Source organism: Eubalaena glacialis, chromosome 19 (assembly GCF_028564815.1).
Source record: "Eubalaena glacialis isolate mEubGla1 chromosome 19, mEubGla1.1.hap2.+ XY, whole genome shotgun sequence".
NCBI classification, from domain to species: Eukaryota; Metazoa; Chordata; class Mammalia; order Artiodactyla; family Balaenidae; genus Eubalaena; species Eubalaena glacialis.
In genome coordinates, this window is record NC_083734.1 from 56,346,847 (window position 1) to 56,374,625 (window position 27,779).

Here is a 27,779-nt window from a genome sequence, read left to right on the forward strand (position 1 = left end):
CTTTCTAACTCCTAAAAGAGTCTTTCCCCGACCCACCCCCCCCAAAAAAATTGACCTTTTATTTTTTTTATTTTTATTTTTTAAAAATTAATTAATTTATTTTTTTGGCTGCGTTGAGTCTTCATTGCTGCGCGCGGGCTTTCTCTAGTTGCGGCGAGCGGGGGCTACTCTTCATTGCCGTGCGTGGGCTTCTCATTGTGGTGGCTTCTCTTATTGCGGAGCACGGGCTCTAGGTACGCGGGCTTCAGTAGTTGTGGCTCGCAGGCTCTAGAGCACAGGCTCAGCAGCTGTGGCGCACGGGCTTAGTTGCTCTGCAGCATGTGGGATCTTCCCGGACCAGAGATCGAACCCATGTCCCCTGCATGGGCAGGCGGATTCTTAACCATTGCGCCACCAGGGAAGTCCCCAAAATTGACCTTTTAAAGAGACAGGCCAGTTGACTTGCAGAATGTCTCACTGTCTGAATTTGTCTGATTGCTTCCTCATGGTGTCTTTGGACTTGATTTTTTAGCCTCCTGTAAACTGGAAGTTAAGTCTAAAAGCCTGATTAGATTCAGTTTAAACTTTTTTGGCAAGGATGGTCAGAGGTGGTGCTGTGTTTTATTGGGTGGCGTGTGATGTCAGCTGCCCCCCTATTAGTGACGATTGAGGAAGTGACCACCATCTCTCTCCACTGTAAAAATACATTTTCACTTTATGATTAAGAAGTAATTAAGAGGGGGTAATGATGTTTTGTCACCCTGCCCGTTTCCCAACAAACTTTCACTGAATGGGTTTTAGCATCCATTGTTGATCCTTGCTTGAATCAATTATTCTTTGGGGGTTGAAGAGTAGTGATATTCCATTTCTACATTTAATAGAAGGTATCCTTCTAATTAAAAAAAAAAATAGAGGTTTCCTTCGTCAACTGGGAATGAATTATGTGCCTCCAAAGTACACATACACAAAGGGTAAATGCTTCTTTTCTTTTTGAGTTATAGAACTTTAAAAAATTACAGGGCTTCCCTGGTGGCGCAGCGGTTGAGAATCTGCCTGCTAATGCAGGGGACACGGGTTCGAGCCCTGGTCTGGGAAGATCCCACATGCCACGGAGCAACTAGGCCCGTGAGCCACAACTACTGAGCCTGTGCGTCTGGAGCCTGTGCTCCGCAACAAGAGAGGCCGCGATAGTGAGAGGCCCGCGCACCGCGATGAAGAGGGGCCCCCGCTTGCCGCAACTAGAGAAAGCCCTAGCACAGAAACGAAGACCCAACATAGCAATCACTCAATCAATAAATCTTTAAAAAAAAAAAAAAAATTACAATGATTGCTACAAAGCAACCCCAAGGGACTTCTCCCCTGGTGGCGCAATGGTTAAGAATCTGCCTGCCAGTGCAGGGGACACAGATTTGAGCCCTGGTTCGGGAAGATCCCACATGCTGCGGAGCAACTAAGCCCGTGCTCCGCAACTACTGAGCCTGCGCTCTAGAGCCCGTGTGCCACAACTACTGAAGCCCGCACACCTAGAGCCCGTGCTCTGCAACAAGAGAAGCCACCACAATGAGAAGCCCACGCACCGCAATGAAGAGCAGCCCCCGTTCACTGCAATTAGAGAAAGACTGTGTGCAGCAATGAAGACCCAACGCAGCCAAAAATAAATAAATAAATAAACTTAAAAGAAAAAGCAACCCCCCCAAAATGTTTTTAAATTGTGCTAAAAACATAACATATGGACTTCCCTGGCAGTCCAGTGGTTAAGACTCTGTGCTTCCACCATAGGGTACACGGGTTCAGCCTCTGGTCGGGGAACTAAGATCCCACATACCGAGCGGCACGGCCAAAAAACCCCAAAACAAAACAAAAAAACCCACCATTACATAAATATTACCATCTTAATTAGTTTTCTTTCTTTTTTTTTTTTTTAAATTTTTTGGCTTGCGGGATCTTAGTTCCCCGACCAGGGATGGAACTCAGGCCACCACAGTGAAAGCGCAGAGTCCTAACCACTGGACCACCAGGGAATTCCCTTAATCTGTTTTAAGTGTATAGTTCAATAGTGTTAAATATGTACACATTGTTGGGCAACATATTTCCAGAACTTTTTCATCCTGCAAACTGAAACTCTATACCCATTAAATAGCTCCTCATTTCCCCCTCCCCCCAGCCCCTGATTAATTATCATTCTATTTTCTGTCTCAATGATTTTGGCTACTCTAGGTGTCTCATGTAAGTGGAATCATATACTATGTCTTTTTGTGTTTGGCTTATTTCACTTAGCATAATGCCCACAAGGTTCGTCTATGTTGTAGCATGTGGCAGGATTTCCTTCCTTTTTAAGGCTGCATAATATTTCATTGTATGTATAGACCACATTTTGTTTATCCACTCATCTGTTGGTGGACATTGGGTAGCTTCCATCTCTTGGTTATTGTAAATAATGCTGCTGTGAACATGGGTGTGCAACCATACCTTCCAGACCCTGCTTTCAATTTTATTGGACATAAACCCAGAAGTGGTGGATCACACGGTAGTCCTATTTTTAATGTTTTGAGGACCACCATGCTGTTTTCCATAGCAATTGCATAATTTTATAATCCCATCAACAGTGCACAAGGCTTAATTCTTTTAACTATAAATTTCAGAGTAAAGAGTTGATATATTCAACTCAAATGGTGGCAAATACGTTTTTTCCTTTCTTTTTTCAAATACGATGCATGCATGGATTTTCATTTATTCAATAGTTTACAATTGTGATGTTGCGATATAACAAGTAATACCTATTTGGTCTTTGTCCATGGTTTTTTCGAACAGCTCCGGAGCGATAAAGGTGAAAGGAGAGTCTTTGTTATTCATAACAAGCCCCTTTCAACCACACCAGAGTTTATGTTAATAAGGTGACTTTTGGAAAGCCACTAAGGTTGGGGGGCACTGGTTGTCAGGGGAACCAACCACGTGATTAGAGAGTTGAAACTTTCAGCCTCAACACTGCCCCACCCTCACCCCAACCTCCACCCACCTCCAGAGAAGGGGGATGGGCTAGAGATTGCGTTTCATCACCAATGGCCAACGATTTAATGAATCATGCCTAGTAATGAAGCCTCCACAAAAATCCTAATCGAAGTGGGTTCAGATTGCTTCCAGATTGCTAAATACATGGAGTGCTGGGAGGGTAGTGTGCCCAGAGAGAGCACGGAAGCTCCACACCCCTTACCCCATACTGTTCCCTATGCATCTCTTCCTTCTGGCTGATCCTGAGTTGTATCCTGTTGTAATAAACCAGTAATCTAGTAAGTAAACTGTTTTCCTGAGTTCTGGGAGCCATTCTAGCAAATTATTGAGCCCAAGGAAGAGTCATGGGAACCTCCAATTTATAACCAGTTGGTCAGGAGTAGGGGAGGCCCAGACAGGCAACTGGCCTCTGAGTAGGGAGCAGTCTTGTGGGACAGAACTGTGGGGTCTGGGCTAACTCCTGGCAGTTGGTGTCAGAATTGCTTGGCTGTGGAAAACCCACACATTAGGTGTCAGAAGCGTTTTATGGATGTTGTGAGTAGCAGTGTATAGGAAGCAAGGGAGTTTTTCCTTTTTCACAATAATTGGCCAGTGGGAGATCTCTTCAAACCAGCTCCTTTGACCTTTGAAACACTCCTTGCAATCCTCCCTGCTTTCTGAGACAAACTGGCCCAGTTCCACTTAGATCTCTAGATCAGCCATTTCTCTCCAAGGAGCCCTGGTTCCTTTTAGTGGGGAATGGTATTAGATATCAAGATTTGGGTGCTACATGTGCTCATTCCTACTGGGGGCCATTGCTTCTGGGGGGGTCCTTTCAAAGGACATAGCTGGGACTTTTTTCTTATTTTTGAATCACAAGTTCATCTTTTTTTTTTAAATAAATTTATTTTTTAAATTTATTTTTGGCTGCATTGGGTCTTCTTTGCTGCACATGGGCTTTTCTCTAGTTGCGGCGAGCGGGGGCTACTCTTCATTGCGGTGCGCGGGCTTTTCATTGCGGTGGCTTCTCTTGTTGCGGAGCACGGGCTCTAGGCACGTGGGCTTCAGTAGTTGTGGCATGTGGGCTCAGTAGTTGTGGCTCGCAGGCTCTAGAGCGTAGGCTCAGCAGTTGTGGCGCACGGGCTTAGTTGCTCTGCGGCATGTGGTATCTTCCTGGACCAGGGCTCGAACCTGTGTTCCCTGCCTTGGCAGGCGGATTCTTAGCTACTGCCAAGATACTTAGTCCCTGAATCATGAGTTCATACTGATGTTTCCAATTCAAATTTAAAATGAAAGATTTTTCTTGTGTCTCTTTCCTCTATTTTTTGTTTTGTATTTCTTCCCTTTCTTACACAAAAGCATATTCTATGCACTGTTCGGCACCTTGCCCTTTCCGTTTTCTCTCTCCTGAAGATCAGTCCAAATTTGGCCACAGAGATCTTCTTCATTCTTTATGGCTCAAAGGGCCTTACTTTTTTTTTTTTTTTAATAGAGATTTTAAACATACATAAAGGTGCTCCTCCTCATTAGGGAGGACGCCCACACCCTTTCTCTCTGGGTGTGTATCTCTGCCTTGCTTCTGTCTTAAATAAACAAACTGTTTCTCTGTGTGCTCTCCAAAACAAAAAAACAAAAAACACACAAAGTTAGAGAGTACCCAGCACTGAGCCTTATCAACTGCCAACACGTGGCCAATGTGCAGCGGGATGCTGTGAGGTTGGCACATGGGTTGGGAATTTTCAGTCCAGTGACCATGGGGGCAGGGACCACTGCTCCCTCCATCCCTCCAAACACCTGGGCACTTACCTCACACCAAGCACTTGGGACACAGCTTTGTTGGATTGTGTTATTTCCACTCATAAGAGAACCGTGGTAGAAGAGGCCAGCCCAATGTGTGGACAGAAGTGGTAAGGCAGTAGTGTTATCAGAGATGTGGGAGCCCTGAGAAAGGAGCAACTAACGCCCAGGGGAGTCAGGAAGGGGTTAAGAAAATCTGAGCTGCATCTTGAAGGTATCTGTGCCCAGGTAGGGAGTGATACAAGGGCAATGGTGAGAAAGTTGGGAGAAGCCAAGCATGGGGGCGTGGGCAGAGTCAGCGGCGCGGCGGGGTGTGGAGGGGGGAGACTGGCGAGGTGATGAGAATGCTGGTGGCCTTGCCTGCCAGGCTGAAGTGGAATCTCCTGTGGGCAGCGGGAGAGCACATGACGTGGCCAGAGCTGGGGTGCAGGAAGATGCTCCCCAGAGCTGGACTGGAGCTTGGATGGGAGTGGGAGAGTGAGAAAGGCAGCAGATGAGGCCGAAGCAATCAGTGGACTGAGGCAGCAATAACAATGGTGGGGGAGGGGTTCTGAAGTGACCCATTCGTTGTGGGGTAGAGCACAGGGGTCCAGGATGCAGCTGTGAGCCCTGGATGATCATGATGCCATCACCCAAGATGAGGACCATAGGAAGAGGGGAGGGGATGTATGGGTGGGTGGGAGTAGGGTTCAGCTTGCACAGGCGGTCTGTGAGCAGAGACAGAGGACTTTGGACCCGCGTGCTGGGGACACCCAGTCTCCAGAGAAAGCTGATAATCCACCCCTGTGGCACCCTCAGTGGAACTAAGGTGGGCAGGCACCAATCCTGTTTTACAGGAGAATAAACTGAAATTCAGCGGTATTAAAGACCTTCACCCCACTCACAAGGCTTGTAAGTGGAACAATTCTGCCAACTCTGGGCTGCCCAACCCCCAGACTGTGTTCATTGCCCAGGGCCCCAGCGGCTGGGCCCCGCAGGGCAAACAGTCATTACTGATCCAACCGGACAGCTTGACGGCCAGGGCTGGGGGTGCCCAGAGCACAGTCAAAGGCCACGACCCTGGCCAGTTTTATCATCTCGGGAGTTTGCTTCCCTCCTTGGTCTAAAACAAGAAGGAACTGGATTGGCCAACAACAGACATGTGTAGAGTACTTTACAGTTAATAAAACTTTTGTATAAATCATCTCATTGATTCTCCACAACCACCTTAAGAAGCTTTATTACCGTGATCTGACAAAGAAGGCTTACAGAAGGGCCCAAGACGCGACTCAAACTCGTTTTAAACTGGGATCCAGAGCAGAGGTGCTGACCCCGCTCCTGCTGTCCCCATGGTCCCACGCTGCCGCCCACACAAGCTCCACGGGGCCCTTGTGGAACGAGGGGTCCCTGTCGGAGGAGGCTGCAGGGCAGGAAATCCCTTCTGACTCAGGGGACAGCAGCCCCTCTCTCCAGGGTTGAGAAGTCTTCACAAAGGAGGGCAGGGGGAGAACCGACCTCTTCTGGTGCCGAGTGTGTGTTTGTGGGGAGGGGGCGAGTGTGACTCGATCTCTATTTTGGGGACCACAGGGCAGGGTTGTCACACCCCTCTGGTCATGCAACCGTATCGGGCACAACCTTGGGACCATCTTTCTAATCCCCCGCCCGCCCCAGGGACGCAACCATGCTCCTCACAGCCCCGCTTCCTTCTCTGAACGCGAAGCCCTCCCGCCGGAGGAGAGAGCTGCCAGAGACCAGGGAAGGCAGACCCGTTCCCTCCGGCCTCGGACTCCAGGCCTGGCAGCGGCTGGGAAATCTGTTTTGGCCCCAAAAGGAGCCCGGCGGCCACTGGCGCTGCCCGGGTGCTGCTGTGGGGCAGAGATAACCGGCACAGGAAGGGTGGGGTGGCGGGAGCCTCCCAGGAGCCGGGTTTCACGTAAACAATGAGCGGCTGCCCAGCCATGCCAGGAGGTGACTCACCTCCCCACACCGGGCCTGCTCACACCTCGCCCCCTCCCTGCATGGGCTGGGGGTCAACCCCAGCCCTCCTGGTCACTGGCTTGGCTTCAAAAACTGGGGTGTGTCCAAGAAGTGGTCCGAGGAGGGCTCAACTGCCCCCAAGGGAGTAGAGGCCTGGGCTCCTGCCTGAGGACTGGCTGAGTTGCAGGGTCAGGGTAGCAGACAGCAGGAACTGGGGCCTCCCCTGCCCTCTGGACCCTGCCCGCCCACGCCAAGAGGCGTTCACTGGGAATGACCACAGTCACTTCCTGGGTCACCTTCTCTGAGCAGCGCCACAGGCTTTGGTCATCCCACTGTCAACCCTGACAATCCCAACCAAGAAGATGGGGAGGACACTTGAGCTTTCACATTTGCCTGAAAACAGACTGTAGAAGAGGCCAGTGCATCCGAGATGCTGAGATGTAAGGACACAGCGCTTTTAATAGGGCGGCAGACCCCACGGCGTGGAGGACACTGTCCACAGTGCCCCACTCCACTGCAGCAACGTCTCTTCCAGCTGGAAGGCTGCACGGAGTCTCCTCTCGGGGTGGCACCCGGGGAGCAGGTAGGTCCCAGTCCTGAAGTATACAAAGTGGCGCTTCCCAGTGGGCACAGGTCACCGGGCTGCACAGTCTCGTCAAGTCCCAGAGTGGCTCCTCCCCTTGACGGAAAGGAGAATGTCCGAGCCACCCTGAGCTGGTCCCTCAGGTCACTGCTTGGCCTTCTTCACGATGGTGCCCACGGCAGAGATAACGGTGGTCTTGGAGCCACTGGCACTGGTCGTCACCGTGACGACAGCGGGCAGGGTGGCCGTAGTGGTGAGGATGGTGGGCTGGGCTATCGTCGTCACCGGGATGGCCGAGTCCCACTTGCTCTTTCTCTTCTGGGCGTCTGGGGGTAAGGCAAGCGAGAAGCCAGGATCAACACCAACCGTAAAGCAACACTCCCTTTCCAGGAGGCCGGCAGTCAGAGCACAGGGGGCAGGAACTGCAGGGCCCCTAGCCTCAGAAAGCCAAGGGGCAGCCAGTGAACCGGGACCCCACCCCAGGCTCCACAGCGGGCCCAGCACAAACCACAGCGAGCCCGGGCCCTGTTCCCCAGAACGAGGGAGGGAAGCCCTGCTCCACAGCGGGCCCAGCACAAACCACAGCGAGGCCGGGCCCTGTTCCCCAGAACAAGGGAGGGAAGCCCTCGCTCCGTCTGGGAAGTGGCCGGGAAGCGGAGCCGCCGTCTACCTGCAACAGCTGTGCTGGCTGTGGCGGTGGTGGCGGCGGCGGCGTTGGTCGTGGTCCCTTTCTTGGTGCCCGTCACAAACTCTATCTGGAGGGCGAGAGGGACGAGCGTTAAAACCCGTGCAAAGCTGGGTATCCACGTCGTCCTGCCAGCTGTCTGCTCCCAGGGGACAGGAGATCGGCACCACACAAAGGAGGCCATGAGAATCAGCTCTGCTCTGACCGTCCAGGGGCAGGAGAGGTGCGGGGCAGGCGCTCGAAGGGGGTTTAATCCTCTGAAGAGAGCTTCCCCAACAGACATCGGACCCCTCCCGGCACCACTGTGTCTCTGTGCTCGGGCACCCCTGCCCGCCGCCCCACCTCAGGCCCAGGCCCCCGCCCTCACACTCCGCGGAAGGCGGTGCTGCTTGGGAAGCAGCGTGCTCAGGATCCCAAAAGGAGGGGTCGCCGGGCCATCAGACATGGGATCTACAGGGAAGCACTAAGGCAGGCTGCAGAGGTCAGCTCTGGAAGACAAGAAAGGCACAGACCAGAGCTCTCTGGGAAGGAAATATCTGCCTCCGTTCAGGCCGAGGAGAACACCTATGACAACAAAGGGAGAAAGCCCCCAGGGGTCTATGGCTGTAACGGGGTGTGTGTGTGTGTCTGTGTGTCTGTGTGTGTTTGTGTGTGTGTGTGTGTGTGAAGGGATGTAATGCAGCAAATATAAGATGCCAAGAAACCAAACGGAAGCAACCGGGAAGCGTCTTCAAGCTGAGTTAGGGAGGCTTAAAATCCAGCACAGGGCACACCTAAGGCTGCTCAGAGCATCGTCAGGCGATGAACCAGTGGTTGCGGGGAGAGCAGCCTGGAAGTCCCAGGGCTTAGCCAGCAGGACCCGTGCGCTCTGAACAGCTGCCCTCTTCATCAGGACTGCCGTCCATCACTTACTTTGGTTCGCTCCTTTTTGGCCTTTTCCAATTTGTCCATTTCAATCTTCTGGGCTTTGGCTACGAAGACAAGACGGGCAGTTACACAAGCAGCCGAAACAACTCCCACACGAGGAGATACTTCAGGCTGAAGGACTAGCACTTGCCGCTTCCCCGGGGTTCTTGTTTGAAGCATCCCTTTGTGGTGGGCAAAATTAAGTGCCAGCGCTCGGCCAGCATGAAGCAGGGGCCTCAAACTTAAAGGCCCCGAGGCTGGGGCTGTGCACTGCCGTCTGGAGGGGTCAGCTGTTCCCGGCTTCAGCTGGCTGGGAATGCTGGCCTAGTGTGACTACCTTCTCAGCAACCAAGAGCAGCCGGAACCTTGGATTTTTATTTTTTAACGTATGCATTTTTTTATGCATGTATTTTTAATGTATTTTTAAAAATAAATTTATTTATTTATTTTTAATGTATTTTTGGCTGCGTGGTTCTTCGTTGCTGCGCGTGGGCTTTCTCTAGTTGCGGCGAGCGGGGGCTACTCTTTGTTGTGGTGCGCGGGCTTCTCATTGCGGTGGCTTCTCTTGTTGCGGAGCATGGCTCTAGGCGTGCGGGCTTCAGGAGTTGTGGCACGTGGGCTCAGTAGTTGTGGCTTGCGGGCTCTAGAGCACAGGCTCGGTAGTTGTGGCGCACGGGCTTAGTTGCTCCGCGGCATGTGGGATCTTCCTGGACCAGGGCTCGAACCCGTGTCCCCTGCATTGGCAGGTGGATGCTTAACCACTGCGCCACCAGGGAAGTCCCTTAATGTATTTTTTAATGTATGTATGTATGTATTTATTTACCGCGCCACGCAGCCCGTGGGACCTTCGTTTCCTGACCAGGGATTGAACCCACGCCCCCTGCATTGGAAGCTCGGAGTCTTAACCACTGGACCACCAGGGAAGTCCCTACATTTTTAGATAAAACGTCGTCAACTAATTCAAATTAAAGCAAGACAAAACTCGGTATGGGCCAAACAAAACACACCTACAGGCCAGATCTGGTTCACAGGCTGCTGGTTTGGGACCAGGCATCCGAGGAAATGGGCCCTTTGAAATTCCTCCCAGTTCTCCCAGATGGGCCCCTTCCGAGATTGCTGCACTCCCGCTGGCCCCCGCCTGGGACACCGTCTACACCTGCTCGGCCAGTCTCTGTGCACCTCCAAACCTCACCTCGGACCCGGCTTCCTCAGCGAGGCCGCCCCACCCCTGGCCCAATTAGGTGGCCCTGCCTGCACGCCCACCATCCCCACACCTGTCATCGCTGGATCACTCCTTTAATCCTGTCTTCTTTGCTGTACTGTAAGCCTCATAAGTCAGGGATGGGGTCTGGACCTTTCAAGGCTGTATACCCAGCTCCTCAGACATGGCCGGACATGGAGGAGACCCTGAAATCTGTGCTGCCTGATGACTGGATGGATAGACAGACGGATGGGTGAGCAGGCAGACGGACAGCTACGCACCTAATGCCTCATAGTAGGAGTCTTCAGACCAGCCATGGGGGTCAAACATATCCTGAAAAAGAAAAGGTTAAAGCTGCAGTAAAGGTTAAAGTGCCTTCCCTGAGTCTTTCCATGGATCTTCCTGGCCTGGAGTCTCCTGCCTTCAAGGGCACAGGGGCTCAGCTGTTAGCCCTGGTCTCCAGCCAGTCCTCCTTAGGATTATGAGGGCAGAGATGCATGTGTGCACAGGCTGTTCTACAGGGCACGGCGAGTCCACGCTCAGGCCCTAGCCAATCAGAGGCCCCGGGGCTCAAACAAGAGAGACGGGGACTGCGCTCCTCAGCTGGCAGCGCTGCAGTGTGGACCTTTCAGAGGCGCCAGGCTGGATCCAGCGGGATGAGCACAGGGCCCCGGGTACCCTCTCTCACCCTCAGCCTCTGCGGGTGGGACATACCTTCGGGTAGTTGGTGCCGAGCTCATCAATCGCACAGAACTGGATGAGCTTCTCATAGATGCTGAAAGAGGAAAACCACAAGGCGCTGAGCAGGCCTGAGAGCCGGGCCCTGTGTGGCACCAGATTTCAAGAGATCAGAACCATTTGGTGCCTGGGCTCAGGTGAAGCCTTTAAATCCGGCCAAACTGTTCTAAGCAAGCTTCCGGATGGAAGGGGAAACGTCCACTGGCTTGACATTAGAAGTCACTTCTGCCCCTCCAGCCTCCCAGAGAGATGGACTGGGGCCAGTGGCCAGGACGAATATGGTGTCGAGGTGAGGGCTGCAGTTTTTGTTCTTAACCAGACATCTGACCTTCAGTGTGCGTGGTTTGGTCAGGGCCACCCCACTTAGGCCCATAGGGGCCAGGGCAGGTCTCACCTATCCGCACACGAGGCTCTTTCCTGGGTGTGTCACTTGCTTGAGCACTGGACGGAGTAAGACCCAGACACAGTTCTGTTTCTCAGACCTCTCACCTGCGCACAGAATCAACCACTTCCTAGAGGTGGAAGGACCTGGGGTGATCATCTGGTCCAATCCCCTCATCGAACAGCAGCGGACACTGAGGCCTTGAGAGGTCACATGCTTTAGGAGCACAGTGGGAATGAGAACCCAGCCAGGCGCCCCCACCCAGCCCAGGTCTCTCGGCTTCCACTCTGCTTTACGTGTTCAATCTGGCTCTTCAACGGTAAACGGTAAGCCTCGGCGAGGGTAATGCAGTCTGGGTGATGGCCCTTTTGGGCTCAGGTGTGATCTGAGCTGGGCCTCTCCCTGCCACCTCCATGGCGGCATCCCCGTCCCCTGTCCAACGTCAACCACCCAACTGACCCTGCAGGCTCATGGGAAACTCACCTGGGATTCCGAAATTCCTTCTTCCTTTGGATAATGTAGTTCATATCCATTCCCTCCTTTATCTTCCGCTCATAAAGCTTCTGGATCTTGTCCTGTGGAAGAGAAACAGAAGGATGACTATGACAGAACCCCACCGCCTCATGATCCCAGTCTGTGGTCACACATGCTGTGTGGACATGAGGACCCAGGAGAGCCACAGAGCCACATGAAGCCCTGCTCCAGCCATACGGTCTTCCACCACCCAGCCTGTGACCAGCACCGAGCACAGATAAGACAGACGAGGACCAGTCTGCTTTTGCTTTGCTCTCTTCTGACCCCCTTTGGGTGGTTAGTAGAGGCAAGAATAAGAAGGTCAAGGCAGAGAAGCCGCAGAGAAGACAGTGAACAAATCCCCACTTGGTTAATCAGTTCCTGAATCACTTGAAGAGGTGTTTCAGGCTTTAGCGTTGACGGGCAGGGGCTGAAGGCTGGTTTTTAATTTTAACGTGGGGATAAGTCCTCAGCAGGAGATCTAGGAAGGCAGGAGTAGAGGTGTCACAAGCCTCCCCAGTGTCCTTTGAGGGGCGGCTCACAGATGGCCGGTCCCCACCACTTTATCAAGAGGCACCGTCAGGGGTCAAGAGGTCATTTTTCATCCAAACTCCCCTCCAGGCCCCTGCCCTGGCTCAATGGGAAACAGAAGAACCACCTGGCAGGGATCTGGGCCAGTGCCACAAGTGTCCCCAGGCCCACAGAGATGAAGTCCACAACAGATGGCATCAGGGCTGTCTGGCGCGTGAAGAGGCCCCAGGAACCCGAGTCTCAGGGCAGAGCCACCTCTGAGGAGGAGCAGTCTTACCCAGGAAGGCTGGCGCTGGCCCAGGTAAGGGTCACTCGGCCGCCTCCCCCACTAGCGGCAGCTAAACACAGACTGTCCAGAAGGAAAACATTTGGGGCACTCTTCACCTGCAAGAGGAGGTGGGCAGGCTGGGAGGGCCTGAGCGAGGCCCTTTGGGCACATCAGGAGAGGTGACCCACTCCCTCTGTCGGAAGCCAAGAATGGCTGGAGGAAGCACTGAATTGCAGAGAGAAGTTCGTGACACATTTACCAGGGAAGAGAGAAGCTGGGTGCGACACGCCTCCACGTTATCTCTTTAAGGGTGACGGAGGGCAGCCTATCCAGAAGGCTCGGCAGATGGAGGAAGATCTGTATTTTATAGAAGACTTTTCTGTGTCTCCCGGGCCGTCAGACGGGTCCTCCCGTTTCAGGTGAACTAAAACGTTTGCTCAGTGTCATGGTTTCTACCACTAGGAGGATCGAAAATGGAGAAATACTCTGATCTTGAAGGCTGGGCCGCCTGTCTCCGCCTGGTGGACTGCTGGAGAGTTCTTACAGGCTGTGGACTGTTGCCTGGCGCAGGGGTGACTCGATGCTGGGCGGGTGGTAGGTGGTGGTGGTGGGGGACGACCTCAGCAAAGGCAGGCGACTCGCGGGAGGAGAAGAGACTGTGAGCCGCATCCCCAGCCCCAGGTCCCTTTAGTCATCCGTCTGCCAGCGTGCTGCGAGGGCTTGGGGTGTGGCCAGAGGCACCAGTAGAACCTACAGGATCAAAGGTAGAGCAGGTGGACCGGGCACCACTCTGGGGGCAGCCGTGCGTGTCTGCCCTACTGTCACAAAGTCTCCTTCACAGCGGAACGTGCAGAGGGACAGGGAGAAACAACCACTGAGGCTGACCAGGAGGTGTAATCCCGGCTGTCCCCTGAGGTCCTGCTCCCAAGGGCGTGACCGCACTCACCGTTCCATCTCCTCAGGTCAGGTCTGCACCAGATTTCGTCCAACAAGGAGCCAGTGAACTGGCATTTCAGGAAAACGAGGGCTGAAGTTTACGCGTATCCGTGCTTGTGCTTTTGCACTTCTATTTGTTTATTTTACATTCTGACAACCCCTCAGTTTCTTAGCAAAGTTCCTTCCGAGATGGTCCCATTGGCTCAGGGTTGCCCAGAAGAGGCATGTTGTTTTCTCTGGTTAGGACATCACTGAGGGCAGCTAGGGGCCCCGGCTGAAGCAGCAGAGGGTGGCGTTGGGTACAGAGCAAACTCCTGAGAGCAGCCTAAGGGCGGTCACCAGGACTGCAGGCTCCTTCCCACTCAGGCCGTCCAGAAGCCTCTTAAAGTCAGACCGAGCCAGACACCTGTCCCAGGCCTCCTAGGCTACATGGGCCTCAGCAGCCGAGCGCTGTGCTTACCTGTAAGTGATTTGAGCATCTGCCGGGGGGCTCCGGCGGGATCTTGATTTCATCAGGTGACATGTTCCGGACTCTTTCAGAAAAAGAGGCTGTGGAAAGAACAGAGAAGAATTCTGTGGGTGGGTGGGAGGGTTAGGGTGGGGGACAGACATGGACAATAATCCCCCCCCCCCAAAAAAAGGCCGATAACACACTTTCGAGGAGGGATACACACTATGAAACAGTAAAGCAGGGCGTTTGGAGTAGCACTCCGAGAGGGTGCCTGTGAGTTGAGATCAAATGACCAGAAGGAGCCGGCACGTGCCAACCCAGGGGAAGAGAAGGTCAGGCGGAGGGCACGAGCATAAAGATGGCGTGTGGCCACGTCACAGCAGTTCACCCACGAAAGGCTATGTCCTGGGGCGCGCTGGTGGATGTTTAACACCCAGCTGGGAGGCGGGGAGGGGCACAGCCACGACCTGCAGCATCTGCCCATTTCTGTGGTGTAAATTCTCCCCATGGCTAATGTCAAGCTACCAATGTGAAGTCGCTGAACTTGAGGCTGGGAAGAGATGTGCACACCGCTGGCTCATAACGTGACCAGCTCCAGCCCCCCAGGGGCTCTGCCCCTGAAACACCCTCCCAGAATCCCGGAAACTCAGAGTTGCTTGGTGCCATCCTTCTCACCTCAGGCTCTCCTACCCAGCCTACAGGAGCAGCTGAGGGTTCCCTAGGCTTCGGGACTCAAAGCACTCAATACTGCCTTGTGCATAAATGACATTTACAAAAGGACCTGTTGGTTATTAGCTTAGGGCCCTTTAATGTTTTTTAAAATTAATCAATTAATTAATTAATTAATTTTTGGCTGCAATGGGTCTTCGTTGCTGCACGGGCTTTCTCTAGTTGTGGCGAGCGGGGGCTACTCTTTGTGGCGGTGCGCGGGCTTCTCATTGTGGTGGCTTCTCTTGTTGCGGAGCTCGGGCTCTAGGCGCACGGGCTCAGTAGTTGGGGCGCGCGGGCTCTAGAGCGCAGGCTCAGTAGTTGTGGTGCACGGGCTTAGCTGCTCCGCGGCATGTGGGATCTTCCCGGACCAGGGCTCGAACCCGTGTCCGCTGCACTGGCAGGCGGATTCTTAACCCCTGCGCCACCTGAGCAGTCCACGGCCCTTTACTAGTAAACCAATCAACCCGCTCTTGGTCCACTTCGTTCTTGGGAACAAAAGGTCTGATTCTGAAGTGAAGAACCACAACTCCCAGGGGGCAATTCCCTTGGAGATCTGCCCCTGCCCACCCAAGCTTCTCTCTCTCTCCACTCCCCTCCGTGCTGCCTCTGGCCACCCTTGCAGACTGCAGAGTTGTGCTCTGGATCGCTCAGACAATGCGCTGTTTGTTGTAAGATTCTGTATGTGCTTTTAAAACGTTCTCTCATGAAAAGGACTATACAGTGAGCAAACAGCAGGCGGAGCGGGGTGGGGCAGGATGAAGGCAAAGAATGCACAAGCCAGCACCAATGACACCCGGCAAGTACTTACTGGGTATCCGCCATGTGCCCGGCCCCAGGCGAAACTTCTTAGCCCCAAGTGGCTGCCTGGACTGCCTGGGGATGGCCTAGCGAGCCTTCCCCTTCTCTCCCAAGGCTGGGTTAATATTTTCCTAGCACAGAAAGTGCTTTGATTTCTGCTTCGAGCTTCACTGGTCTCAGCTGCTGCCCAAGGAGCCTGCGCACGCACTGTAAACACTGAGGCTGGGGCCCAAGCCCAGGCACAGTCTCCTACCCTGGATACATGTGCCGATTCTCACTGTCGGTGGATTCTCACTGGACGTGCCCCAGGAACAGAGCACTAGATCTGCCATTTTGGGTGAAGGGAAGAGGACAGAGACTGGGTGACATATCCTGCTGTGGACTGAGACACCAGTGCAGCCCGGGAGCGGTTTTCACCACAGAACCATGTGCTTCTCTTTGCCCAGCACCCTCCTTCTGTCTCCTGTCTGTCTCCTGTCTCCTGTCTCCTGAAGCAAGGGACACCCAGATCTGGCAGGAGTTCAATCTCATCCTGACTTCCTCCTTCCTCCCAGCTCTGGGAGAGGCAGGAGGTCTAAGCCTGAGGCTCAAGCAGGCTGCAGAGGCCGGCTGAGAGTGGAATCAGCTGGGGTGTGCTGGTTCTCGCATTTCGTAAGCATCAGCAACGAAAGCAAGAAGGGCCGGGACAGGCTTTGGGCGCACAGCAAAGAGGGTCAAGGCTTCCCTGCGGTGGAGAGTGTATGTGTGCATGTGACAGAGAGACAAAGAGTGCCCTCTGGCATTTGCCAGGAAAGCCTTTTGGAAAAACAGGGTGTGGCACTGTTACCATTAGCAACCCAGCCACACTTGGGCTCAAATGGCATACAGTGTGACAGGGAGAGGGAGAGCCCCTCCTGAGCTCCTGGGCTTGGAACTGGGCTAGGAATGAGAAAATTCCTCGGGAGTAGCTGGCAAATGAAGGGATACATTCAGGAAACTCGATAAAAGTTTACCTCACAGATTTCAGAACCAATCTTTCTGTGATTCTGTCTTTCCTAAGTCTCAAAATGAATCGAAAGCAGAAGACATCAGACCCATATACATGGCTATTGGGCAGCCAGCCTCAAACCATTTTCCCTGGAAACACATTGAGATGTGTATCCAGGCACATGGGGGCAGGTCGTGTCTGTGGCTGCTCCAGGTCTGCTTGGGGTGTTCTAGGCAGGCAGCCATACTCAGGATCTGAGAAGCCTGCCGTCAACATGATTCACCCCAGGTGCGTGCCCAAGTCCCAAAACAGTGCTGGTATCCATAGTTGCCAGGTATGAATCTGTGCAGGAGCAGCTAGTCAGCTGGGCTTCTGTAATGGCAGGAGTGAAGGGATGCCTGGCAGGTATTGTGGGGCTGGAAGCAGGAGGCAGTGGAGTGTCTCTGGCTCACTAGAGACCCAACTGGCTTACCACCCAGGGCCACTGTTCCAGGCCCACCCACGGGGCACCCGTGGGGCAACTGGAGGGGACGGCAGGACACCCACGCTCAGCTCTGTCAGGCAGCTACAGTGCTGGGGAGCCCTGGGCCAGCTTCTCTGCTTTCCTTTGCTCCATTAAACCTGGGGCTGTCTATACATATGAAAACGCTGCCCACACCAGCAGAGCAACCCAAGTCCTACATCCAGAGGCATGAATAAAAGGAGCGGAGGGGCCTCCCTGGTGGTGCAGTGGTTGGGAGTCCGCCCGCCGATGCAGGGGACACGGGTTCGAGCCCTGGTCCGGGAAGATCCCACATGCCGTGGAGCAGCCAAGCCTGTGAGCCACAACTACTGAGCCCGTGTGCCACAACTACTGAAGCCTGCGCACCTAGAACCCGTGCTCCGCAACAAGAGAAGCCACCGCAATGAGAAGCCCGTGCGCAGCAACGAAGACCCAACACAGCCAAAAATAAATAAATGAATAAAATCAAAAAAAAGAAAAAAAAAAAGGAGCTGAGTTCAGGCAGAGGGGCTGACAACCACGGTCCCATGAGCAGAAGCCACTCTGTACAGGTCAACTACTACCTCCTCAGTGAGAAATGGGAAGAGGAATCCAAACTATGAGGCTTAAAGCTCCACCTGTGTTCTCTGTGGGTGACTGGATTCAAAAAATTGCGGTGTAACTCTACAATGAGATAATATTAGCAATAAAAAAAAGAAACTATGGATATTCTCAAGAACGTGGATGGGTCTCAAAAACACTATGGGAAGTGTAAGAAACTAGACCAAAAAAACAAGCAAACAAACAAAAAAGCAACAGAAAATCCCCCAACAAACTGTGATTCCATTTGTATCAATGGTTCTCAACCAGGGGCATTTCTGCCCCCCAAGGCAACATCTGGCAGTGTCTGGAAACATTTTTCGTTGTCATATCTGGCAGGACGAGGGGGTTGCGATTGGCACCTAGTGGGCAGAGACCAGGGATGCTGCTAAAACACTGTACAGTGCACAGGCCAGGCCCCCACTGCAAAGAATTATCCAGCCTGAAATGTCAATCGTGCCGAGGCCAACAAATCCTGATTTACAAGAAATCCTGAAAAAGACAAAGCTACAGCGAAGAAAGTAGATCACTGCTTGCCTGAGGCTGAGGGAGGAAATGTCTGCAAGGGGAGGGGTACGGGGGAACACTTTGGAGTCATGGAAATGTTCTACGTCACGACTGTGGTGGGAGTTAACACTAAAAGCTGGCGAATCTTACTCTATGTTAAGTTACACCTCAACAAAGCTATTTTCAAAAAGTGACAAGGAGGGCTTCCCTGGTGGCGCAGTGGTTGAGAATCTGCCTGCCAATGCAGGGAACACGGGTTCGAGCCCTGGTCTGGGAAGATCCCACATGCCACGGAGCAACTAGGCCCGTGAGCCACAATTACTGAGCCTGCGCGTCTGGAGCCTGTGCTCCGCAACAAGAGAGGCCGCGACAGTGAGAGGCCCGCGCACCGCGATGAAGAGTGGCCCCCGCTTGCCACAACTAGAGAAAGCCCTCGCACAGAAACGAAGACCCAACACAGCCATAAATAAGTAAACAAATACTTTAAAAAATAATGACTCCCTTCTTTATGAAAAAAAAAAAAAAAGTGACAAGGAGAGGAAAAGTGAAAGCTGGTTGTGGAAGAAGTCGGGGCTGAGATGGCTGGTGCCCACACACATTCCACCGCTCGCCAAGCGCTGCCGGCAGGAGTGGAGGGCGCTGCCTTGTTGGGCTCCTGGGCAGGCGCCTCTGACCCCACGCCCCACCCCCAGCGTCTTGGTGTGAACAGCAGGGACCGGAGGCGACAGGAGGCCGAGGCTCCAGTCCATCACCCACTCGGGGAAGGCCACGGGCGGCCTGGTGAGGCTGTGCTCTGTTCTCTCTGCCTGTGAAGCCAACTGGGCCACCCCTACAGCGCCATTTTCCAAGAGCAAACTCTAAGGTTTTAGGAAAATTTGGGTTTTTATAGGGTAGGAAAGACTCACACCCCACTCATCAGCAAACGCGGGGGTGAAGGCAGGACCCACTCAGCCTCTGGGCTGCTCAGTGTGGCCACGCTGCTCCCCAGTCCTTCCTCAGAAGACAAATATAATGAACAATTTTCAGTTCTTTCAGTCCGGAAAACCAGAATGGGTCCCTATCTCCCATCACCGGTGAAGGGATCCTATCCAGAGAAAGGTCAGGTTGGAGGGGCTGCAGGAAGCAGCATTTCCAGGCTGAGTCCGGGGCTTCCCAGGGCACAGTAAGTACGTCTCAAAGGTTCCGTCTGGAAGCAGAGGAGCGGGCTCTGCAGGCCGCCTCAGAAGCAGGGCCACAGGGAGCAGGAACCCGCTTTGTGAAGACCAGTGGAGCAGGCGGAGAGAGACAGAGAGAGACGGGCACAGTCGCCACAGAGAGGGAGGGCTAGTCCCCCCACCGTGAGGTTGGGCCAGGCCTTGGGAGAGCCCTTACAAAGTCCGTGGCCAAACTGAAGGAGCTGAGAGGCTTCCTAAAAGGATTAAGAGGCTGAGGTTAACACGGAACTGGGATGACACGTGTGTCACTTTCCAGAAATGTAACCGCCCTGGCCAGTCACACAAAGGGCCCCAGACCCCAGGGCTGTGAGGCATGTTCCCTCCTGGGGACAGAGTAGGGTGCCAGCAGAGGCCACATGTTTGCTCCCTGAACCCGTGAATATGCCAGCGGAGGGGGCTGCGGGGGTACAAGGCCGGAGGACGGGCGCAGGGCACAAGGGGAACGAGCTCCCAGCTGAAGCGGGCCCTGAATCCCTCTTGACAACACTGGCAAATGACCAAAGCCCAGTGAAACGCACCATGAATCTGACTGTCAAAGAAGAATTGTTTCCTGGGTGTCTTATCCAGACGTCTTAGAAAATGCCAAAGGCCCTGTGAGAGACTGAAGACGCAGGCTTGTGGCAGAACAGTTGCCTTGGCCGAAGCAGAGAGAAGCCGCCTGCGTGGCTGGAAGCCAGTTGGCTCTTGGTGAGGCTCGGAGACCTGCCCCCGAGGCTCCCCGCCCCCCCCCCCCCCCACCGCTGGATACTCACCAACTAATTCCTGGGGATCTCGCTTTTCTACTTCTGGGTTATCCTGCAAAAGAAAAACAGAAACACAAGGAGTAAGCCCGGGCCTCCTGACCCACAGTCACTCTCCTCACTGACACCACTCAGGATTTTTAAGGAAGGAGAAAAGGTGAAAGCACCGTAAAGAGCCCCGAGAGTGAGCGGATACTTTGGGGGATCCTGGGACCCCTGAACCTCCAAATACCCCTTCTTCCTTCATCAGAGCAGCTGGGATGCTCCAGACACCTGCTTGTCTCTCCTCCACGGCCTCCAGCAGTGACCAGTACCCCTAATGATGAGGAAAGCAAACACCAGCCATGGACAGCTGCCCACCTGGACCCTGCTCGCTGCTCTCTCAGGGCCCGGCCAGCCACCCCAGAACACCAGCGCCTCCAGCTGGTGCCCAGGAAGCAAGAGGTGGCTACTTTACAACACGAGAATCGCAAGACCAAAACGCAAAAGACTGTCTGCTCCCAAGAGATTTTTCTTACTCTCAGTTTCAGCAAAAAAAGAGAGGCTTTATCACAAGGGGGTAGCTCATGGAACCCGGGGCAGGCAGGCAGCGGGCCTTCAACAAGTCACGGCACTGGCCCCAGGAAGGCCTGGCTTGGAGGCAGCCTCGTTCTGGCTCTCGCTGGCCCACCTGTCAGCTCGCCTTACGTTGGCTCACAGTCTCGCCAAAGAAAAGCTTTCTCTGACCCTTCCTGCAAACCCCCGTCCCCAGCACCCACTCCCACACGTCCTTCAGTTCTGGCGGCGTGCAGAGCCCTAGGAGCAGAGGTTTCTCATCAGACTGCTCTGGACTTGCTCTGGATTTCACTGCTCAGAGCAAATGCTTCATCTAAACCAAATCAGCCTGGAGAAGGCACCGTCCCAGCCGTGGTCACACACCCGGGCACCTTGGGGAGGAAGGCCTTTCCTTGCTTCTGCTGCCCCAAATGCACAACGGCAGGAACGTACCTGCTTTCCCCATTTCTGGGGAAACCGAGCCCCTCAAACACAGTTAGGTCAGGGGTCTCAAGTGCCATAACACAGTAATGATCACAGTGGCAGAAGCTGTGTTCATGAGATTGTTGGATCTCACGCCCCCTCCCTCTGGTTGGTGAGGGAGGACATAAGACAGTAACAACTCTGGACCTGATGGGCACATGGAAACGGCCGTGGAGCTCTGCGCACTCCGCTGACACGAAGCAATGTTACACCGAGGTGACGTCTCAGAAGGGAAGGGGCAGGAAGACCACCCCCCGCCCCCGGGCTCCACGCCAAGACCAGAGCAGCAGTTCTTAGCCCCCTTCTCCAAAAAGTCCCTCCTGGTTCTGGGACAGGCCAAAACCCCCTCATTCTTCGGCACACTGCAGCTATTCATTCGACCTGGACGGGCATAATGCCCAGGCCAGGCTGCTTAGCAACCGTCTCCTCCAGCCACCTGCCCCCTGCCGATCAGGTGGGCAAAGCGGAGGCGCACCCGAGGGCTGCCGTGCCAAATTCAGGCTGGTTATCCATCAGCTGCTCTCCAGAGAGAGCCGGTCTCCACGGGTCCCACAACAATCCCTTCGTAGCTGTGACTCCGGAGGAACCAATGTTAAAGAGCATGGCAGTAACAAAACGTTGGACTGTAAAAGGTCCTTAAATTTTCCCTCTAGGGGACAGCTTTCTGGGCGCTAATTGTGGGAAAGCATCAGGTGGGTACATCCTTCCTCCCCTCCCGGGCCATTTGGCTGGTCGTACAGGACTGACCCGTTAACTCTTCAAAGGCCCCCTAGAGCTCTTTCCCAAAGCACTGCCCCAGCCCCTTTCATGGCCAAAATGCAGAGCAGCGAGGAAAGAGGCAAGATATCCACGTGGGAATTCAGCCGCATCTGCTCCAGAGGCACAGGAAGTTAGTCACCAAACAGGCAGCTTCTCTTCAAAGGGGAAAGTACTTGTTCACACCAGGGGCTCCTCGGTGAGATTAAAGGCTGTGAGGCTCCCTGGGGCTCTCCTGTGCCCCAGCGAAGGGAGGGGGAGGGGTGGGGAGAGGTGGGGATTCCTGCATCTCACAAGGTCCTGGCCTGGCTTAGCTGAGGTCTGTTTAGTCACGTCTCTGGGAGAAAAAGAAATGATAGGGCAAAATCACAAACAGGAAGTTTTTTCCACTTCTTTCAGTCTTTCCTTTTTTGGCTTGGCTCCTCATTTCCCCCCAAGTTTATCTTTTTACACATGCCACAAAACAAAAAAAAATTAACTGGATAGTTGGTTTCAATCTGCCAACTAGTCTAGTCTCTGGTTTTCTGCCCTCACAGGGTGCACACACACACACACACACACACACACACACACAGACACACATGGACAGAAGGGGCGGGTAGTGCCCAGAGTGCACCCCAAGTCCCCTGGAGCTATGGCCTCTTATTCAATCCCAAACCCAGCACCCCCAGGAAGAAGTCCCACCCCACCTTCCCAGCAGCGGAATCCAGCTCCACACTATCCCCAAGCAAAGTATCGACCAATGGACCATGGACCCAACCGCAAGCAAGAGAAGATTCTCCTGCCTTGAGAGACTCCTGAAAGCCAAACGTATAAATGAGTCTCCACAGACTGGAAGCCATACAATTCTGCACAAAGGTCTCCTGGAAAGACTTTGGAATCTGTCGTTGTTCAGATCCCCCATTCGTGTCACATGTACCGGTGTGACTCCTAAGGCCCTGGAGAATCAAGCAATGGGACTCTGTGACTCCTGGTGGCCACACCTTGTTACGCTTTAGAATGGAATTCCTCTGCCCTCTGACGTGAACAAGCTGGTTGTGGGCCTGCTGAGCTCCTGGGCATGTGGTGTGGTACCAAGGTGCCCCCGAAGAAGAAAGCTGACGACGCGGTGCTTCCGGATCCTAAAGCAGCCTAACCACCCCCCACCCGCCCCCTGCCCTGAGCCCGAGAAGAAGGGCTTGGCTCTGCCCCACAACAAAGGGCCTGAGCCGCAGCATCACATGCTCTTGGAAAGGAGTTGGGTGCAGGACTTCAAGTGATGCTGAAGAAAGCCCAGCAAGGAAGGAGAGTCGGGGTGTCCAGTGAGACCACTGAAGACAGGGGTCCAATACCCCAAAGATGCTTTTTAGAACCATTTATGCTCAACTGTCCATCCAGGCAAGTTTCATCCAATGAAAGCAGCCTTGCGGGGAGGAGGGGGGGGTCCACATTCAAGACAAAGACCCAGAGAGACAGTCATGCCTCAGATACCAGGAATTCAGCACAAAAATGAACAATGCACCCATGATAGTTATCTCGGAAGCCAGCCATGGTGTCAGAAAAAACAACGGATGAAGTATTTAAAAGGACAGAGCTAAGGAGATAGAAGGAAGGTTCACACCATTAAACTGCCAGTACTTCAAGAAACTGGTTTTACAAAACCTGTTATAGAGAGAGTCTCAGTATGTCCTTAAAGAGGCAGAAAGGGAGCAGCAAAGCGGATACAAGTGAAAAGCAACAAGAACCCCCACTGTTCCTTTTCTTCCCCCAAAGCGGTGTTTCCGAAGGCACACAGGACACCTGCCCTGACTTGCGTGAATCCACCCTCCCTGGCCTCCAGGTGGATATTCAGTTCTTCAAAGAAATGAACTCAGCCTGGAGATCTATTTACCAGACGGTTGGATGTCTGCGTCAGCCGGGAGGCATGAAGCCCACAGCCCAGAGACCTGGCCAGACCTGGACATGACAGCACACGCCCCTCAGACACAGCAGGCTGAGTGCTTTTCTTGCCTAGGAGAGCATCTCACATAGCAGTTCCTAGGAGAAAATACCAGGTAAACCGTTTCTGCTCTCTAGTTCAAGTCCAATTAAGACACAAGGAAAAACAAAGCAAAACAAAATCCACATCTTCCTAAGAAGCCTAGTGAAAAGATGGGAAAGGGAGGGGAGGAAAGAGAGCTCTGAGGCCTCTTCTTCAGACTGTCTGCACCCCTCCAACCTCCCTGGGCTTCACTTCAGTCCCACCAACAGGGGCGCGAGTGGCTGCTGCGGGCTGGGGGTCGTCCCTGGAGGACTGTGGTCTGAACCCAACACCGCTGACTTCTTAATCAACTGTGCCTGAGATGTGGAAGAATCTAACGGCCATGGCAGGGGCCTTGTCCTCAGGAATTACAGAATCTGAAATGTGGTTCCCCCTGCAGAGAATATAAAAGTCCAGCCACCGGCAAAACTATGACTGGAGCAGAGGAAGGAAGGAAAAACAATATGGCTCCACGAAGCGGGACAAGCTGCCATGTGAGCTGGGAGGATTTACTCAGCAGAGGAGGAGCAGCTTCTGGTGGGGAGAATGGAAGTTTATTTACAGCCAACAATGCTTCATCAACCCTTCCCGGAACCAGTCCACCAAGTGCACTCAAAGGTCCGGTGTCCAACTTGAGACAAAGCAACGGAGCTTCCGGCAGCTGGATTCTGCCAGACCTCAACATCACCTTTTCTCCCCAGTTCTGGGAGCATTAGGCACAGAGAAATCACTCTGAACAGAGGGCAAAGGGTAGCCTCTCCCCGCTCCATGGGAAAGAGTGCTACAGACATGTTTTCTGTTGGATGATGTAATCCTGCACCTTAAAAGTAGGGGGCAGTTGGGGAGGCAGATTAGCGAAACAAAGCCTCCCAAATCTTGTCCTCTCAGATCTGGGGCTGCCCCAGGAGTTATAACGCCCTAATGACATCTCACTTCAGGAGCAGGGTACCCACTTAAAAATGAACCCTCACTGTGGCCTGAGGCCCCGGGGGCTCCCTGCCGGCCATTTCAGCACCCTCCCCCCACCCGGATCCTGGCAAAGCTGCTCCCTGGATCACCCCCTCCCCACTCCAGCCTAGTAAGCCCCATTCAGACTTCAGACCTTGGTTCAAGGAAGCTTTCCTCCACCACACCCGCATCTGGCCAACGAGACGACATGTGCCCTATTCTGTGCTCTCACTGTCTTATTTACCACTGTGTTCCCAGCACCTGCAATAGTCAGTGCCCTGCCCACAACAGGTGCTCAAACACTGACAGACAGACAGACAGACACACACACACACACACACACACACTTTCTCCCTCTCTCTCTCCTTTCTCATCAGTTAACTGCCCAGTGGCCAGTTTTTCTTCAGTCCAGTTTAGAGGTTCAAAGCCACCATCACCTGCAGTGCGTTAACCCCCAGACTCCAAACCTGTTCAAGTCCACAGTTAATTTCAATGTGTGGACTCGATATAAGAAAGGGAGGCCAGCGGAGGAGCTGAGTAAGGGGCTAGAGCTGCAATAAAGGTTGATATGGGACAAGCAGGAAGGTGTGTGCGTGGAGGCACCAATGCTGAATTAAAAAAAAACCTTAAATCTACCTTGTTGCTCCTAATCTTAAGACAAAAAAAGAATGATCGTATAGTTCATTTATTTATTCCACAAATAACTTACCAAGCATTTATTATGTACCAGGCAATGGGCCAAACACTGGGCATGTGGAATGAACAAAATTCAGTCTAGGGGAATAATTTTAGGTATCACGCCAAGCACTTCAGTGAAAGATCTCATTTAATTCTCACGACAGGCTCATGAAATTGTGGGCAGACAATCCTGCTGCTTCAGAAGCCACTGGTGTGCCTAGGAAGCCCTCCTGAAAGCTTCAAGCTGATGGTCAAACGAGGTTTTCTGAGGCACATGTGAGTCACTTCAGGTTGCCAAGAAAGCAGCAATTCTGGAACTTTTGTTGAGATACCTCCAAGCTCCAGAATAAAATTACTGTCGTTTGACAGACACGGGTGGGGGCGTGGATCGAGAGTGGCAGTAACCGAAGACTTAGTGGAAGTCACTGAACCCAGTGCCGTGTGGGGGACAGCCCACCCGTGGCACAAATGCCTGGTGTGGGTTGTTCTACCCACACACCCAGGAGAGCCCTGGAGAAAGCCCATCACCAGCACATTTCCTTCCGTTGTATCCTGTTGGGTCAGGATTGGGCCACTGCCACGGCAGGCTGCCTGCCTGGGGATGGAAACACTCAACTTATCGCAAAAATGGGCGGAAGTTGGTGGGGCCACTTTGGATGCAATGAACTCGCCTTCACTCCCAGCTCATTGCCAGGAAGGCTCAGCTCCCCAAGCAGAGAGGTTTCTACAGGAAAAGCGTTAAACAGGCATCTGCCAAGACAAACTAAGCCAGCTCTAGAGCTGGCCTTGCAGACTGAAGCGAAGGCGGGGAAGGGGAGAGGAACGGTCTCTCTCGGAAAATCCTGTCTCCAGTGATGCCCACAGGGTTCAGCATGGTGCTGATGCTCTGTCACGTGGAACCAACCAGAATTCATGTGAAGGCAAAGCTCTGGCTGGAGCCACTTCTGAAGGGGAGACTTTATTATCTGACTATTGCAAGCGTAACCACAGATTTGATTCAAGACCCCTGAAGACCCTGAGTTTCTTGAAAGCTGTAGAAGATGCTCAGAGAGGGCCATTCCATTTCTCTCTCTCCCGCCCAGGGTGTCAGGTGGGCTGTGCCTGGGCAGAGAGGTTACCTCACATCAAGGATTTGAGTCAAGTCCTCAGTGGTGAGGCCAGGTTGCACTTTCTTCTTAAGGGTTCTCCACAAAAACAGTGTCTCTATGCTTTGAGTTGGAGAGCTTGGAGCCAGACAAGCACAAAGAAGACAGCTTTGTGAGGCTGAGGGCAGCAAAGTGAAGCTTTTGAGACACACCTCGACAGCGCCACCAAATTACGAAAGCATTATCTTGCCTGGGAGGTCAACTGCCAAGCTGCAATGTTAGATTAACATCGGGGCAAAAAGCAGTGAGATGCCAGAAAGCCAGGAGTGTGGACATGCACACTGGTCCTCACGTACATACTGGTAGGAAGAGGATTAACTGTCTACAGGGCCAGAGGGAACGCCAGAATCTTTAAGGCACTGCTTAGGGAAAATTTAGTTTTCAACTGTATCCCAATGTTAAGAATACAAACGAGTAAAATCCTGTCAAATCCAGAAATCGCACGGTAGCATTTCAAGGGACCTGGATCGAAACACAGAACGAAGGTGAGAAGTGCTGGATCCCTAAAGACAGGCAGCTTGCCTTCTGCATCATAAATTTCAAAAAGATAAATCATCACTGGGGAAGGCCCCAGCCACACCTTGGTTAGTAATCCGTGACATGTAGTCCCGTAGGGATCGAAGTCTGTCAGGGCTTGCACGGCTGATGGGCAGGCGGACCGGGCACGCAGCGGCTCCTTCTTGGATGGAGAACCGCACAGGGGCGGGGTGGGGCTTCTGGGGCTTCAGCTGACTGGGAGCGAGTGCAGTCAGGAAGGCCCTGACGGCAGCTGTGGTGCAGCCAAGAGTAGGGGATAGAGGGAGAATAATGGTCCTTCCTCCTTTTGCAGGAGATCACAACTTCCAGCAATCACAACATTTCTCCCAGCGGTGTTCGGCTACAGATACAGCCAGGCCTTCTCCGGAATGTGGCAAGACAAAGGACCTACCTTGGGTTTCTTTCAATCTGGACAAGACAGCTACTTCCACAGCCTGCCCTGTCTCTATGTCTTTCTGTCTGCTGCTCAGACCAGATCACCACCCAGACAGACTTGTAGACCCCAGCCTGGATATTCTATGTCACTCACTCTGCAAGGGCAACCCCCGCCTTGCTAAAGACCAGGCCTAAAGAAGGCCATGTGGCTATTCACTGCGGTGAGAGCAAGGAAATGCCAATGTTAAATAGGCCTGGGCATTTTCAACAGTTCAAAGGCCTAATTACAATAGCCAGAAGTTAAGAATGGATGGCTCATCTGTTGCAGATTGGCTGAGTGCAGCTTTTTCCATAAATTTTGCACACGCATACGCACTAAATTGAGTGGCTGT

The 27,779-nt window shown here is 53.2% G+C and overlaps 1 protein-coding gene across 2 annotated transcripts in view; it reads right to left on the reverse strand.

Moving 5' to 3' along the window:
* Positions 1 to 6,484: 6,484 nt before the first annotated feature.
* Positions 6,485 to 27,779, reverse strand: part of SAP30BP (SAP30 binding protein) — a 33,693-nt gene continuing 12,398 nt past the window's right edge. For both annotated transcript variants that reach the window (XM_061175640.1, XM_061175639.1), the window contains 8 exons: positions 19,945 to 19,987; positions 13,924 to 14,012; positions 11,699 to 11,790; positions 10,810 to 10,870; positions 10,377 to 10,428; positions 8,901 to 8,959; positions 7,974 to 8,058; positions 6,485 to 7,629 (listed from right to left, as the gene is read on the reverse strand). In XM_061175640.1, coding sequence (XP_061031623.1) covers positions 7,448 to 7,629; positions 7,974 to 8,058; positions 8,901 to 8,959; positions 10,377 to 10,428; positions 10,810 to 10,870; positions 11,699 to 11,790; positions 13,924 to 14,012; positions 19,945 to 19,987 — 663 coding nt within the window. In that variant the 3' untranslated portion in view covers positions 6,485 to 7,447. The remainder of the gene's footprint in view (positions 7,630 to 7,973; positions 8,059 to 8,900; positions 8,960 to 10,376; positions 10,429 to 10,809; positions 10,871 to 11,698; positions 11,791 to 13,923; positions 14,013 to 19,944; positions 19,988 to 27,779) is intronic.